Source organism: Ciconia boyciana, chromosome 2, assembly GCF_034638445.1.
Source record: "Ciconia boyciana chromosome 2, ASM3463844v1, whole genome shotgun sequence".
Taxonomy (NCBI): domain Eukaryota; kingdom Metazoa; phylum Chordata; class Aves; order Ciconiiformes; family Ciconiidae; genus Ciconia; species Ciconia boyciana.
In genome coordinates this window covers 90,660,200-90,672,623 of record NC_132935.1, presented here as the reverse complement: position 1 = coordinate 90,672,623, position 12,424 = coordinate 90,660,200, and the positions used below count along the sequence as shown (strand labels likewise).

At 37.9% G+C, this 12,424-nt stretch overlaps 1 protein-coding gene across 2 annotated transcripts in view; it reads right to left on the bottom strand.

Moving 5' to 3' along the window:
* The window catches only part of LOC140647919 (cadherin-6), a 106,405-nt gene that overhangs the window by 21,810 nt on the left and 72,171 nt on the right, over window positions 1-12,424 (bottom strand). For both annotated transcript variants that reach the window (XM_072853132.1, XM_072853130.1), the window contains 4 exons: window positions 7,180-7,474; window positions 5,557-5,676; window positions 3,348-3,515; window positions 1,633-1,820 (listed from right to left, as the gene is read on the bottom strand). In XM_072853132.1, coding sequence (XP_072709233.1) covers window positions 1,633-1,820; window positions 3,348-3,515; window positions 5,557-5,676; window positions 7,180-7,474 — 771 coding nt within the window. The remainder of the gene's footprint in view (window positions 1-1,632; window positions 1,821-3,347; window positions 3,516-5,556; window positions 5,677-7,179; window positions 7,475-12,424) is intronic.

Below are 12,424 nucleotides of genomic sequence, written 5' to 3'. Positions count from 1 at the left end.
GTTGCCTGCCCCTTCTTCCAAAAGTGGTAAACTCTCCTTTTTTTCCTGAGTCCCAGCAAAAGCTCCCTGTTTAGCCAGGCCAGTCGTCTTCCCCACCATTTCATCTTACGGCACATGGGGATAGCCTGCTCCTGCGCCTTTAAGGGTTCCTTCTTGAATAATGCCCAGCCTTCCCGGACCCCTTTGCCCTTCAGGACTGTCTCCCAAGGGACTCTCTCAACCAGTGAGCCAAATTAATGGGGGGATGTCATGGAGAGGCCAGTGCTAGATAACAAGGGACTGAACTGGAATTAAAATGCCAGCAGAAAGGAGAAAGACAGGGCTCTGTGCTACTGATGATACAGTATAGAAAAAAACACTTTTTCAGGGAATTCTATGCCTGGAACTCCTTGACATCAATTAATCTTTCCTTCTCAAATAGTCTTAACTCTTCATGCCTTTTATTCTGTCATTTCTGGCATTTTGATATTTTCTTGTCTATTCCTTGCCCCTAAGCACCACACACTAAAGGGGGAAGATTTTCTAGGAGCTGCTTGTTTAAATATTGGCATTTCATCACTGAAATGAAACACCGTGACATCTAGTGTCTGGACATCCAGAACCACCCATCAAGGAAAACATGATTTTATGACAGGTTATGACTATATCACACTATTAAAAGTATGAAGAAGCAGCATTTAGTGACTCTTTGTTACAGTACTTAGAGAAATGTGGGGAGAGAGTAGTTTTTCCACCCCGTTTTTCCACTATGTTGTAGAAGATTCACAGCTTCTCTCAGCAACAGACAGAAATGCAAACAGAGTTAGACTGATATCATAATCAGCCCCTGGAAGGCATCTCCTAAAAAACAAGTAGTGACAGGTGTCGTACTGATATCAACAAGCAAGTGCATGTTCAGAAAATCTACACAATGTCTATCTAGTGATGATTGAACTTGAACTGATGGAGGATGATATCTGTAACCTTATCAAGCTTGCCTAATAACCCACTGTAAACAATATTTCTCAAACCTTTTCTGACAGCCAATGTGCAACCTAGTAGATGATGTCCATTGTGATCCAGCAAGGCGCTGTGATTTTTTTTTCTAAAGCAAAAGCATGCTGATGGATTTATTAATTACATTTTTACAAAATGTGTGTCAAAAGAAATTTGTCTATCTATGTACTTTAATGTATTATAGCTATACAATTCAACACTTTCTGATAGTGCAAAATAGGCAATGTGATACTGATTATTTCTGTGGTCTTAACACAGCACCTTCTAGTAAGTGAGCAAACCCTGTAATCATCAAAGGGAGAAAATCACAGTTGGAGGGTGGTGCCTCCTTGAGTTATTCTGTGGATATGTTCAGACTGTAGAATTTTTTTCTCAGTCCTATCCCACTCCCTAGGTAATTTACTCTCTCAGGTCTTTCAAAGTATGTGCATTGATTTAGTAAAGGAGGGTATAAGAGGAAGGACCCCAATTGCTTGTATAAAAGAAACTTTACATAGTTAATGTAGAGATTCCTAACAGATAGCATTCAAATTAATAAACAACACATGTTACACTAAAAATGGGAAAAAAATATATGCTAGATAAAGTTTTGACTGGTGTTTCAGAGGCTGAGATTAAGTGTGTTAAGATGTGTACCTTTTTGACAGTTATAATTCCTTCCTGGGTGTCCTTGTCTGTAGTAATTCCAAACATGTCATATCCATCCCCCTCAGTGATGCTGTATTCAATCTCTGCATTTTCATCCACGTCAGCATCATTAGCTTTTATCCTGCCAACTGGTGAGTCAGGTGGTGTAGACTCAGGAGCTCTGAATTGGTATGTGCCTACAGCAGACAGAGAAGGAAATTTTGTCAGTCAGTCTCCTGGTACTTTGGACACCATCTCTCAGCCCACTGTCCATGCTGGGGATGCACAGATGAGTTAGTGAGTCATTGTGTCTTCAGGTCTTCCTGGGGCAACAGCCTTCAGCTTCTGCCTTACTTTCATGTGGATAAAAGTAATTTTTCTATCTATTTTCTAGTATGAAGGATGGGCATTTTGTGTTCCTACATACATGTATCTTGAGGAACATATGTCCATTTCTAGACATTATCACGGTCTCTGTTGGCCATATCAAAATTGTATATGAAAAATGTCTTGCAGCCAAAAGACAAATATTAAGACTTGCCAGAGGCCAATGCAGCTTAGTAACACTAAAACCAAATCCAGCCAAATGCCTATTCATAATGTGCTATATTGAATTCTCCTCTGAAAAAACTCTACTTGGGGAATGTTGGCATTAAGAAGCTGTATCTTTGGCTTTTATACTGAAGACACTTATGTCCAGAGATGTATAATTAACTCATTGGAGGGAGAGTGCTATATTTGCTCTTAAGTTGCTCTAATTTAAATGGAAATGCTTTGCCCACAGCTAGGAACAGACTTTGAACTTAAATGACAAGTTGCTTCCAATAACTTTCCCAGTGACTTAACCGCCAAAGTTTGCTGATTTGTCTGATAGTATCTGCAATTATTTTCTCTAACAGCTGCTTGTGACTTTGACACACACTGACACTGTGATACATCACACACAGAGCAGTGGTTAGACAAAGCAAAAAAGGAGAAAAAGAGAGAGAGAAAGAAGGAAGAAAAGAAAGAAAGAGAGAAGGAAGGAAAGAGAGGGAAAGAGAAGTGGATGAAAGATGAATCACTTTGAATCACTTATGGCCGTGAGTGGTCGCTAATAGAAATTACTTTCTAAGAGATCTGGCTCAAGTGATTCCCTTAAATATCACACAGATCTCTACCAAATGATCTGAGACAGGGGAAGGAAAATAGGCAGAAATATCTGGTATATTTATGTACATGCTTTTGTTTCTGCATGCAAAGAATATAGGAAAATCCATTGAGGCAAATGCTTCCTGGGCGTAAGTATTCATTTTGATAGAATTGCTCTTGGGATCATTTTATGTACTTAAATAAATAAGTTTCAAAACTTAAATATGTTAGATTAGAACAGATATCTTAAAATGCAGTCAATTATAAGGTCTAATAGAAATAATATTGATCAAGAAATACAGATTATATCAGTCAATGCTATTTAATGGGTAGGAGAAATAATGTTTCTGTACATTAATTCACCTCTCAGACTATCTACTGCAACTGGAGTAAAAGTATTAAAGATATGTTTCCCAGTTATTGCCATTAACCTTAGCATGATCCTATTGCTTGTTTGTGTGTTGTCTTTTTCTTTCTTAAAGGAAGTCTGATACTCAGTAAGTTCATGACAGCAGAAACAATATCTGAGGTGAAAAAAAATACCAATTTTTTTCCATTTTACTGTAAAGACATAGAATGTAAATATTCCATACTCTGGGGGAAGCGAGGAGGATTGTCGTTTACGTCAGTCAATGTGATGTTCACGGTGGTGGTTCCTGATAATCCACCCATCTGGCCTCCCATGTCCTTAGCCTGGATGACCACTTGGTATTGCTCCCTGTTTTCACGGTCCATGTTTAGCAAAGCGGTTTTAATAATGCCTGAAAACATGAAAATTAAAGAGGGGGAATTCACATGTAAGGTACTGACTTTGATGGAAATTCTTATTAAAAAAACCCCACAGCCTAAAGAACAAAACAATCTCTGTGTAATAAGTAAACTTTGCCCAGTACAAATATTTACTGTTATGAGATGGCATATTAAATTACAGACTTGTCATATCATATCTCAGGCTGCTGCCTATGTGACAGACACAATATTAGTGGCATCCCCAGAAAGATGTTCTACCTATTTGTGAGCAGTGTTATTTTACATAACTATTTACCCCCTTTCAGTTCCATGCTAAAGTCTCTCACTGAACTGGAAAAAGGTTTTTTGTTCATTATAATGTACTCCATCTTTTCTCTCCTCTTCTGTCAATATTTTTATTTTGACACATGTGGTAAAAAAAAAAAAGTTAACTTCAGCAAGACATCATTAAAGAGGCAATACAGCAACATTAAATGAGAGAAGAGAAATTAATTAAGAAAACTGTGAGCACCCAAGCATGCCCAAATATATATATTTCTATTTATACATTGATTGAAATGATTTTGCCAGTCCCTTCCTTCTTCAAAGGCATAAATATCAGTTATGAGGCCAACTCCTATTGAAATTCAGTCATTCAGATTTACCATGAAGCAAAATGTTTGCATTCTCACTGGGTCTCTTAAGGCTAACAACTGACTCCTTTGTAGGCAAAAGGGGTGAAATTCAAGTACTGAAATCCATGGCAAAATTCACAGCAGCTTCAACAGAGACTTATTTCACTCTAGGAGTTTTGCAATTGATTTCCATGGCAGGAAGATCAAGCCTGTGGTTTACCTTGCTTCCCCTCTGTGCCCCATACAACCCTTTTGCTAAAAGATTATTACTGGTCAACTCCCAGCTACATTATCCTTATTATAACTCTAGATAGAAGAGCACATAGTGTACTGTCCAAGTCAGAATAAGTGCGTCAGTCCAAAAATCCTTGCTTGCAGTATCTAATACCTTACGCTTGAAGTAATCTAATATCTTGGCTCTCCCTCATTTCAGAATTATGTACATTTTTTCACCTCAGGTTTTTCTTTGAGACATATCATCTCTCCCTCCTTTTCCCTGCCTGAGTCTCTAAGATTTATGTAAGAAACAATGCTAAAACCTGATTAATTGTCTGGGATAATCCAGTCCTTTCCTGTAAAGATGCTGAGGAGAACCGATTTCTCTAGCTTCCAGCAACCTATCACAATGGATGTTCCCATTTAAGGAGTTTCTTGAGATCCTTTGTTTCTTGTTGGAGAAGGTTGTTATAAATCTTGGGAAGAGACTATCTGTGTAGTCAGATAGGCAATGGTACAGCAGATTCAGTCAGCCAGAATTCATATGTTTTACATGCACAAGTTCCAAAGCCGTCTGTTATTCAGCACATAAAAAATTCCAGTCATTGTGTATAATTTAAACATCTTCCAAAAACAGAATGCAGAAGTTTCAGATTCTATTTGTGATCTTCTAGTGTAGCACAGCAGCCAATTTTACCTCTTCTATCATTATTCTTAATTAAGATTTCTTTCATAAAATTAGCATTAAAGTGATATGTTGCAGATGTACAGAAATTATAATTACTTTAAACAAGTTTTGAAGAAGCAGAAGGAGAAAAAGAAACCCCACCTGAACAAACCTTCAGTCTTAATTTAGCCATTATGAAGATCTATGAGGATTAAGCACTTTTTTCCACACCCACCTGTTTCTCGTTTTCTTCTAAAAGCCAACCTATTTGGTTTAATTTAAGCATCCACAGCAGTCTCTGTACCCACTGCTTGTTAAAAATGATTGAAAACTGGTTCACATCCAGTACTAATTGTATTTATTAGGCTTTGCTGGTAAGATTAAAATAATGTAGGTGTCATGTTTACAGATGTATCACTCTATTAAGTTTGTCAGATTTTGCACTGAGTAAGATGTAATCTCTTTGAAGTTTTTGTCTAGTATGTCCTAGCATGGCTTAGTACGTCATTTTAAATTACACACATTGTCATAGAATGACAGATAAGGTCCTCTGACCTGTCTCAGATTCAACGGAGAAATATGGTTGTCCCTGGAGAATGCTGTAGACAACTTTAGCGCTGTTCCCATACGTAGGATCATCGGCATCAGTTGCGGTGACTTGCACAACAAAGGTACCTGCAATGATAAATTAAAGATAATAAAAATCCACAGGTTTTTTTCATGGCCAAGACAGTTTATGATGTAGAAAAAGCATAGTTCAAGTTCAGGTCAAACTTGTGGCAAAAAGTTAGACGTATTCTTATTTTGTAGAAGTTTCTCTGTTCATAAAGGACGTAGATACAAAAACAAAATGATAGTTGGCTTATTCTCAGTTCATTAAAATACACAGTCATTGATTGGATATGTAGATCCTTCATCATATTTCTTATGAAGAAACCAGAAACGCACCCTTTTTCAGATATTGAACGCATTCAGAATTTGAATCTAGGTCAATAATATACTTTTGCAAATTTACTCATGCATGTAAGGTGTTTGACGTAGGAATGTAAATCTGTTTTTTCATGCATCTTCTAGAGAAAGAAATGGTGTTGAATCCTAGGCAAAGTGTTAACAAACATAAAAAATGAGCTTCGGTTTTGACATTTAGAACAGATTTGTGAATAAAGTATTCACTTTACATATTAAAATGTGAATATTAGGTTCTCCCTTCACCAGATGAGGTTTCATCCATGTGAAAAGTCCCATGAATGAGAGGAGAGAGTATGCCCCAAAGTCTTTATTTTCATATTGCTTGAGCTTTATTTTAATCTTGTTCTTGATTATAATTAATTAATGCTTCTCTCCCTGGATATTATTTCAGATTAGAAATGTGCTTCTTGCAGTTTAACCATACATTGCTCTCTGACAAAGAAATCAAAATGACCTCCCTAAGAATCAGAGACAAAGAAACAAAACCTGTCAATTTCTCTGGAAAAGATCCAATCTTAAAATGATATTTCAAGGAAACTATTTTATTTTCTTTTATTGATTGATTCTTACAGCTTGATACATTTTAAATCAATAGAAATATTTCAATGGACTACAATGGATTTTGGAGCTTTTTTCTTTTGCATGAAAAGAGCATCAAAGGTCATAGGAAGTTAATGGCATATCTCAGAATCAGTGAAGAGTTGACTAGGGTGACAGTTTTTGCTCCTGAAGTGTGTACAACCACTTTACGCCTGCCCTTTTCCATTTTTTTTTACCCTCCTGAACTAAAGAAGGGTTGCTGAACAGACCTAGGGGTGGAATGGATACACTTAGGTGACCATGGATTTCCATATTATTACACTGCTACTAAATCATGTTAACAAAGCATATTAAATTCTTTACAGGTGTCATGTAACACAGCTTAGCTCAGCTCACTTCCACCATGAGCTAAACTAGATTGTATTAACTTGCATTTTTTGTGGTACAACAGAGGCAGTAGGTTTCACTCAGCTGAAACCTCTGATTCCAGCAAAGTCTTGTCACTATTTTCCTGGAGTTAGATTTTTTTTTTTAAATGGCTGAGGTGCTTTTACTCCAGGCTCAAACAGCAGATGCCTGTGTTCAGTGCCTGTAAACTTTGGGGCCTTCATTAAGTCCACGGAAAGAACCCAGACCAGACACTGAAATCAATTATTAGTTAGCACCTACCAACATCTGACATTTCGGGAATGCTGGCATTGTAAACGTCCTTTGTAAACATTGGCTCATTGTCATTGATATCATGGATCTTAATGATGAACTCAGATTCTGGTTCCACTGGTCTTCCAGTCCTTCTGTTTATAGCCTGGGCACGGAGTATGTATACAGGCTTTTCTTCCCTGTCTAGTCTCTTTGTGGCCTGGATGTCACCAGTGTTTTCATTGATAATGAAGAGGTCTCCTGCTCCATCTCCAGAAAGGATGTACTTAAGTGATCCATCTCCTTTATCCTGGTCTGAATGCAGCTGGTGGTGAAATGGGAATAAAAAAAAGAAAGGAAAATAAATAATTGGGACACAATTCTAGATACTTTAACTGATACCATGATACATGCTTTACTATTATTAATACCCAGCCAAAATGCTGGACACTGCTTTTGGGAAATGAAATGATACCACAGTAGAAGCAGTGAATTGATACAATTGTGGCTTGACATTGGAATTGAAATGGTCTGCAATATTGTAAGAAATTGCCTGAGGAAAACCATGAACTGAAGGTCCAAATCACTTCCCCAAGCTAAGCACACATCAGTCAGATCTAAATGCTAGTGGCTTAGGTGGAATCCTAGGAATATGTAGGACAGTGAGATCCGACAGTGGAAAAACATTGTATTCAGGAATTGCAGTAAGTAAAGAATTAAAAAGTGGCCAGGCCAGCCACTTCTTGAGTTTAAATTCTGGATGCTCTGCTCTTACGCTCTGTGGACATTATGTAATATACAACACAGTGCACAACATAATAACATACTAAATACATACACGAATAACAGATAAATACATGCATTCAAAGATGTGGCAAACTAAGAGCGGAGGCAGGCAGGCATATTAGGCCATTCCAGCACTGGCAATGAAGAGATCAGTTGTCTTATCCAAAGGGACATGGACCAAGCTGAAACATGGTGGGGGCAGGGGAAAGAAGAGAATGATGGTAATTAGCATACAAAGCATGAGCTGCCCAAAAAATAATCTTTTTTTTCCCCAGGAGATTTCCATGTCTCTTGAAATGCTGCTTAGCACACACACAAGGTATGACCAATTAAATCATATGCTCATGGCTGTTCCTTTGATAAAGGCTTATTTATCCCTCCTGGCCTTAAAATCAAGGCTAATCAGCTACATTTTATTTTGTTGTTACATTAGAGAAAATAAAAATGAAAAAAATGAAACATTACAATGGCTTCTAAAGTCAGGGCATAGGTGATGAAATTAATGGGAAAAAATGAATCTATTAGGTAGCAGATTCCTGGAAATTGTTGATTTCATAGAAAAGACATGTTTATGAGTCAGGAGAGCTGGACTTTCTCAACCAGCTCTTTGCTTCTCTTTTCCTGCATACAAGTTAGAAAAAAAATACTTAGTTGACTATCTGGCAAAGTACTTAGCATTGCTGGATGGCATGCTTTATAGAAAAGAAAGATTTGTAGGTTGAAAGAATATAGAAAATCTTCACACAGACTTTACAAATGCCTGGCTATGCCCCTGCCACGCTGGAAGGGCAGTCTCCAGCATAACCACATGGTCAATGTTTTGGGCTTCCTCCAACTTTCTTTCCAGATCAGTGCTATGCTGGCAGCCAACTGACAACCTACTTGGTGGCACAGTGCTCCACCATGTGCGCTTATGCCTATGGGCCCTACAGAAAGCATGCTCCATGCAACAAGTCTGCCTTTAAGGGCAAAACTCTTTGTCACCACACATCCCGAAAGTGTCCAATAATACAAAATATCAGAACTGTAGCATGTTTAATCATTAGCAGATGTGCTGAGGCTCTCTTCTTAATTTTCTCCTTCAGGGACAAAATGGGCATTCCATGTATTTTTGCACAGAGCCCATACTCTTGATAATAAGAATACCAATAAGTAGCTTGTATGCAGCATTTTTCATAAGCAGATTTCAAAACCCTTCACAAAACACTCAATACCATTTGCTCTGTTTTTGGGATCACAAAGCATCGAAACATTAAGTTTCTCAGAAGGCTAGTCTTGGAACCTGGAATAGAGTTCAGGTCTTCCAAGTCTCATTCAGTTGGCCAATACACTCGGCCATAGGGCCTAGAGGAATTATATGATTTACTAGATATAACCTCAGCCTCTGACAAATGTCTGTTAGGCCTGCTTGTTAAGAATTCTACTGCGGGAAGTAATTTCAATAGGATATTTGAGTATAATTATCCTCAAAGGCAACCTGCAACAGAAAAGTCATGAAAAGAATTTTGTCTTTAAAACTGTATTTTTTATGATTGTTTCACATAAAAAAAATCAACTTTTGTTTGCCTTGAAAGCCTCTTTAACTTTGTCTGTATCATACTGGGACAAAAACAGCCCTTGGTAACAGACTATCATTAATTCATATGAATCATGGAATAGTGCTGTTGTAAGACTTGTTACAGGCTGAACTCCCAAACTTATTTTTATCATCATTTTAATTAAACTTGGTTTCAATGAACAAGGTAGCAAAAAAAAAGGTCAAGCTTAGAAAAGGTGTTGGAACCACTGGGAATTGTCTTCCATAATATTCTTTACCTAGCTCAGACCACCTAAAGAGCTAAAAATGGAAAGTTATGTGATTTTTTTCAAGTCCTTATTTCTGAAATTTCTACTCCTCCTCCACAATTAATCCACCTGTGTAAGATTGACTGTGACTTTGGATATCAAGACAAAGTATATCTCAGTGTAATGACTCATCAGTATTGAGAATGAGGTGATCTTCATCAAAAGTTCAATCTCTTGTTCAATCAAAGTTCATCAAAGTTCAATCAAAGTCCTTCAGCAAAAGCACTAACTTTTGAAAATAAACATTCCCTCTGACAAGATCCTTTTCAACTTCAATAATTTTAGTTTTACAACTTTCCTAAGACATGACAGAACAAACTAAGCGTTCAGTTGGCCAGGCTGTATGTGGATTATTTACTATGAGAGCAACACTGGGGGGAGGTCATGCCCTATGTACTGGTGTATATTACTGTCCTGGTTTCAGCTGGGATAGAGTTAATTTTCTTCCTAGTAGCTGGTATAGTGCTGTGTTTTGGATTTAGTATGAGAATAAAGTTGATAACACGCTGATGTTTTAGTTGTTGCTACGTAATGCTTACACTACTCAAGGACTTTTCAGCTTCCCATGCTCTGCCAGGTGCACAAGAAGCTGGGAGGGGGCACAGCCAGGACAGCTGACCCAAACTGGCCAAAGAGCTATTCCATACCATATGATGCCATGCTCAGTATATAAACTGGGGGAGTTGGCCAGGGGGCAGCGATTGCTGCTCAGAGATGAGCTGGGCATCGGTCAGTGGGTGGTGAGCAATTGCATTGTGCATCACTTGTTTTGTATATTCTTTTATTATTCTCTCTAATAGTTAATAAGACTAATAAGTTAATAAGTTTAATAAACTGTCTTTATCTCAACCCACAGATTTTACTTTTTTTCCCGATTCTCTCCTCCATCCCACCGGGGGTGGGGGGAGGGTGAGCGAGCGGCCGTGTGGTGCTTAGTTGCCAACTGGTGTTAAACCATGACAATCATGTAGAGCTAAGGCTGGCTGAGTGCCTGGTCTTCAAGCCAACAGTGAACTTACAGTTTGTCACCATGTGTGGCCTCAAGAACCTGATTCAAAAAGGATCTCAAAAGGTATGATTACAATCTGATTTCAGTAAACTAGGATAGTTCTCTAACTGCTTGTCATCAGTTTTTTTCTGGTATAGGCCTATATCACAACACCAGCATCAACTGCTTAATAGCTGGGTCAAAATAGTGTGGATTTTGTTCCCTTCTTTTCAGAAAAAAAAAATATTTTTATATATTAGAAAAAACAAGCAGATCTCTAGAAAAGTTTCTCACAGATGATAAATTTGTAACATTCACTTGTGAGGAAAATATAAAAAACCCCAATTTATTATTTTAGATTAAGTTATCTGTCATTGACTGTTTGCTTGGTAGAAGAGTTTTATGCAGGCAAAGACAATCATCTGTTTCATTTTTTCTTAAGTGTCAGTTTATCTGGGAAGCAATATTTTGTCTGTGTGACCTATATGAAGGGGGAAATTGCTACCGTAACCAGTTTAAAAAAAATAAGTTGGGAATGAAATTAAAGGAGAAACAAATGGTGCACGTTGAGGCCAAAAGAAGGGCCTGGAGGTGAGATGCACTTAAAAATATAGTTGATGGTTTTGTATATAAAACTTAACACCATTGTTAGGTTATGAGGATGAAATGAGTAGTAATAACAATCCCCCCTTTCCTTTTAAGTTGTTTTTCACTACCCAGATACCTCATTGCAAAAGAAGTTTGCTGTGGTGAGATATGCATTTAAATTATACTGGAGATGCTTTTAGCAGGACCGATCCTAGCCAATGCAAGATATTATAGCTTCAGTCTGTGTGCTAACCTGCGTTGCGAAAGACTGTCCATTACCCTCTGCATAAAGTTGGTCAGATAAATGGGCCATGGCAGATAATCATGGGATAGAATAAAATGTCTTGGGACACAGTGCTCATGTCAGCTGGGCTGTATCATATTACCATTCCTCAAGACAGTTACTTCAGCCAAAGGTTTTTAGGACTCCACATAAAGGTAGATTTTTTTATTTCCATAGGAACTCAGTGTTACTTAATGGCATTAATTTCAGTTGGTGACTGAATTGAGCAATACCCCAAAGGTAAGCAAAATTGTGAAGAAGTAAGTCTATGCAATAAAAAGTAAATGCATCAGCAATTGCACTGTATTAATATTACAGTAAATTGATTCATTCAGAATCTAATCTGGACACTTTTGTGAAATTGTCCATCAATCACTGGCTAAGGCTGGGGATGAACGACAAATTAAAGATTTTACTATGCCCTAGGCATACTTTTACTCATTTTCCTTTAATACCACTGTTAAGCGAACCATCTGGTTTTCTTTTAATGACTTGCAGTCAGATAAAAACTGTCCAGCCTCTGTCTTTCTTCTGCCCCCCCCCCCCCAATGTCCTGGCCCAAACCATTCAAATACAGCTGCCTGAAAACAGGGACGGCTTCATGCCTCCAGGAAGGGGCACTTAAAGTGCATGCAGGACTGCAGCATTAGCTGCCTGTACTTAACATTCTGCTTGTCACATACATAATTACTTTAAAAGGAGAGTTATTTTTATTTTCAAATTAGCCCCAATCTGGAGTAGCCTCCTTGTCCACAGTGTCTCTGGCAGAGCACCAAGAAAGCACC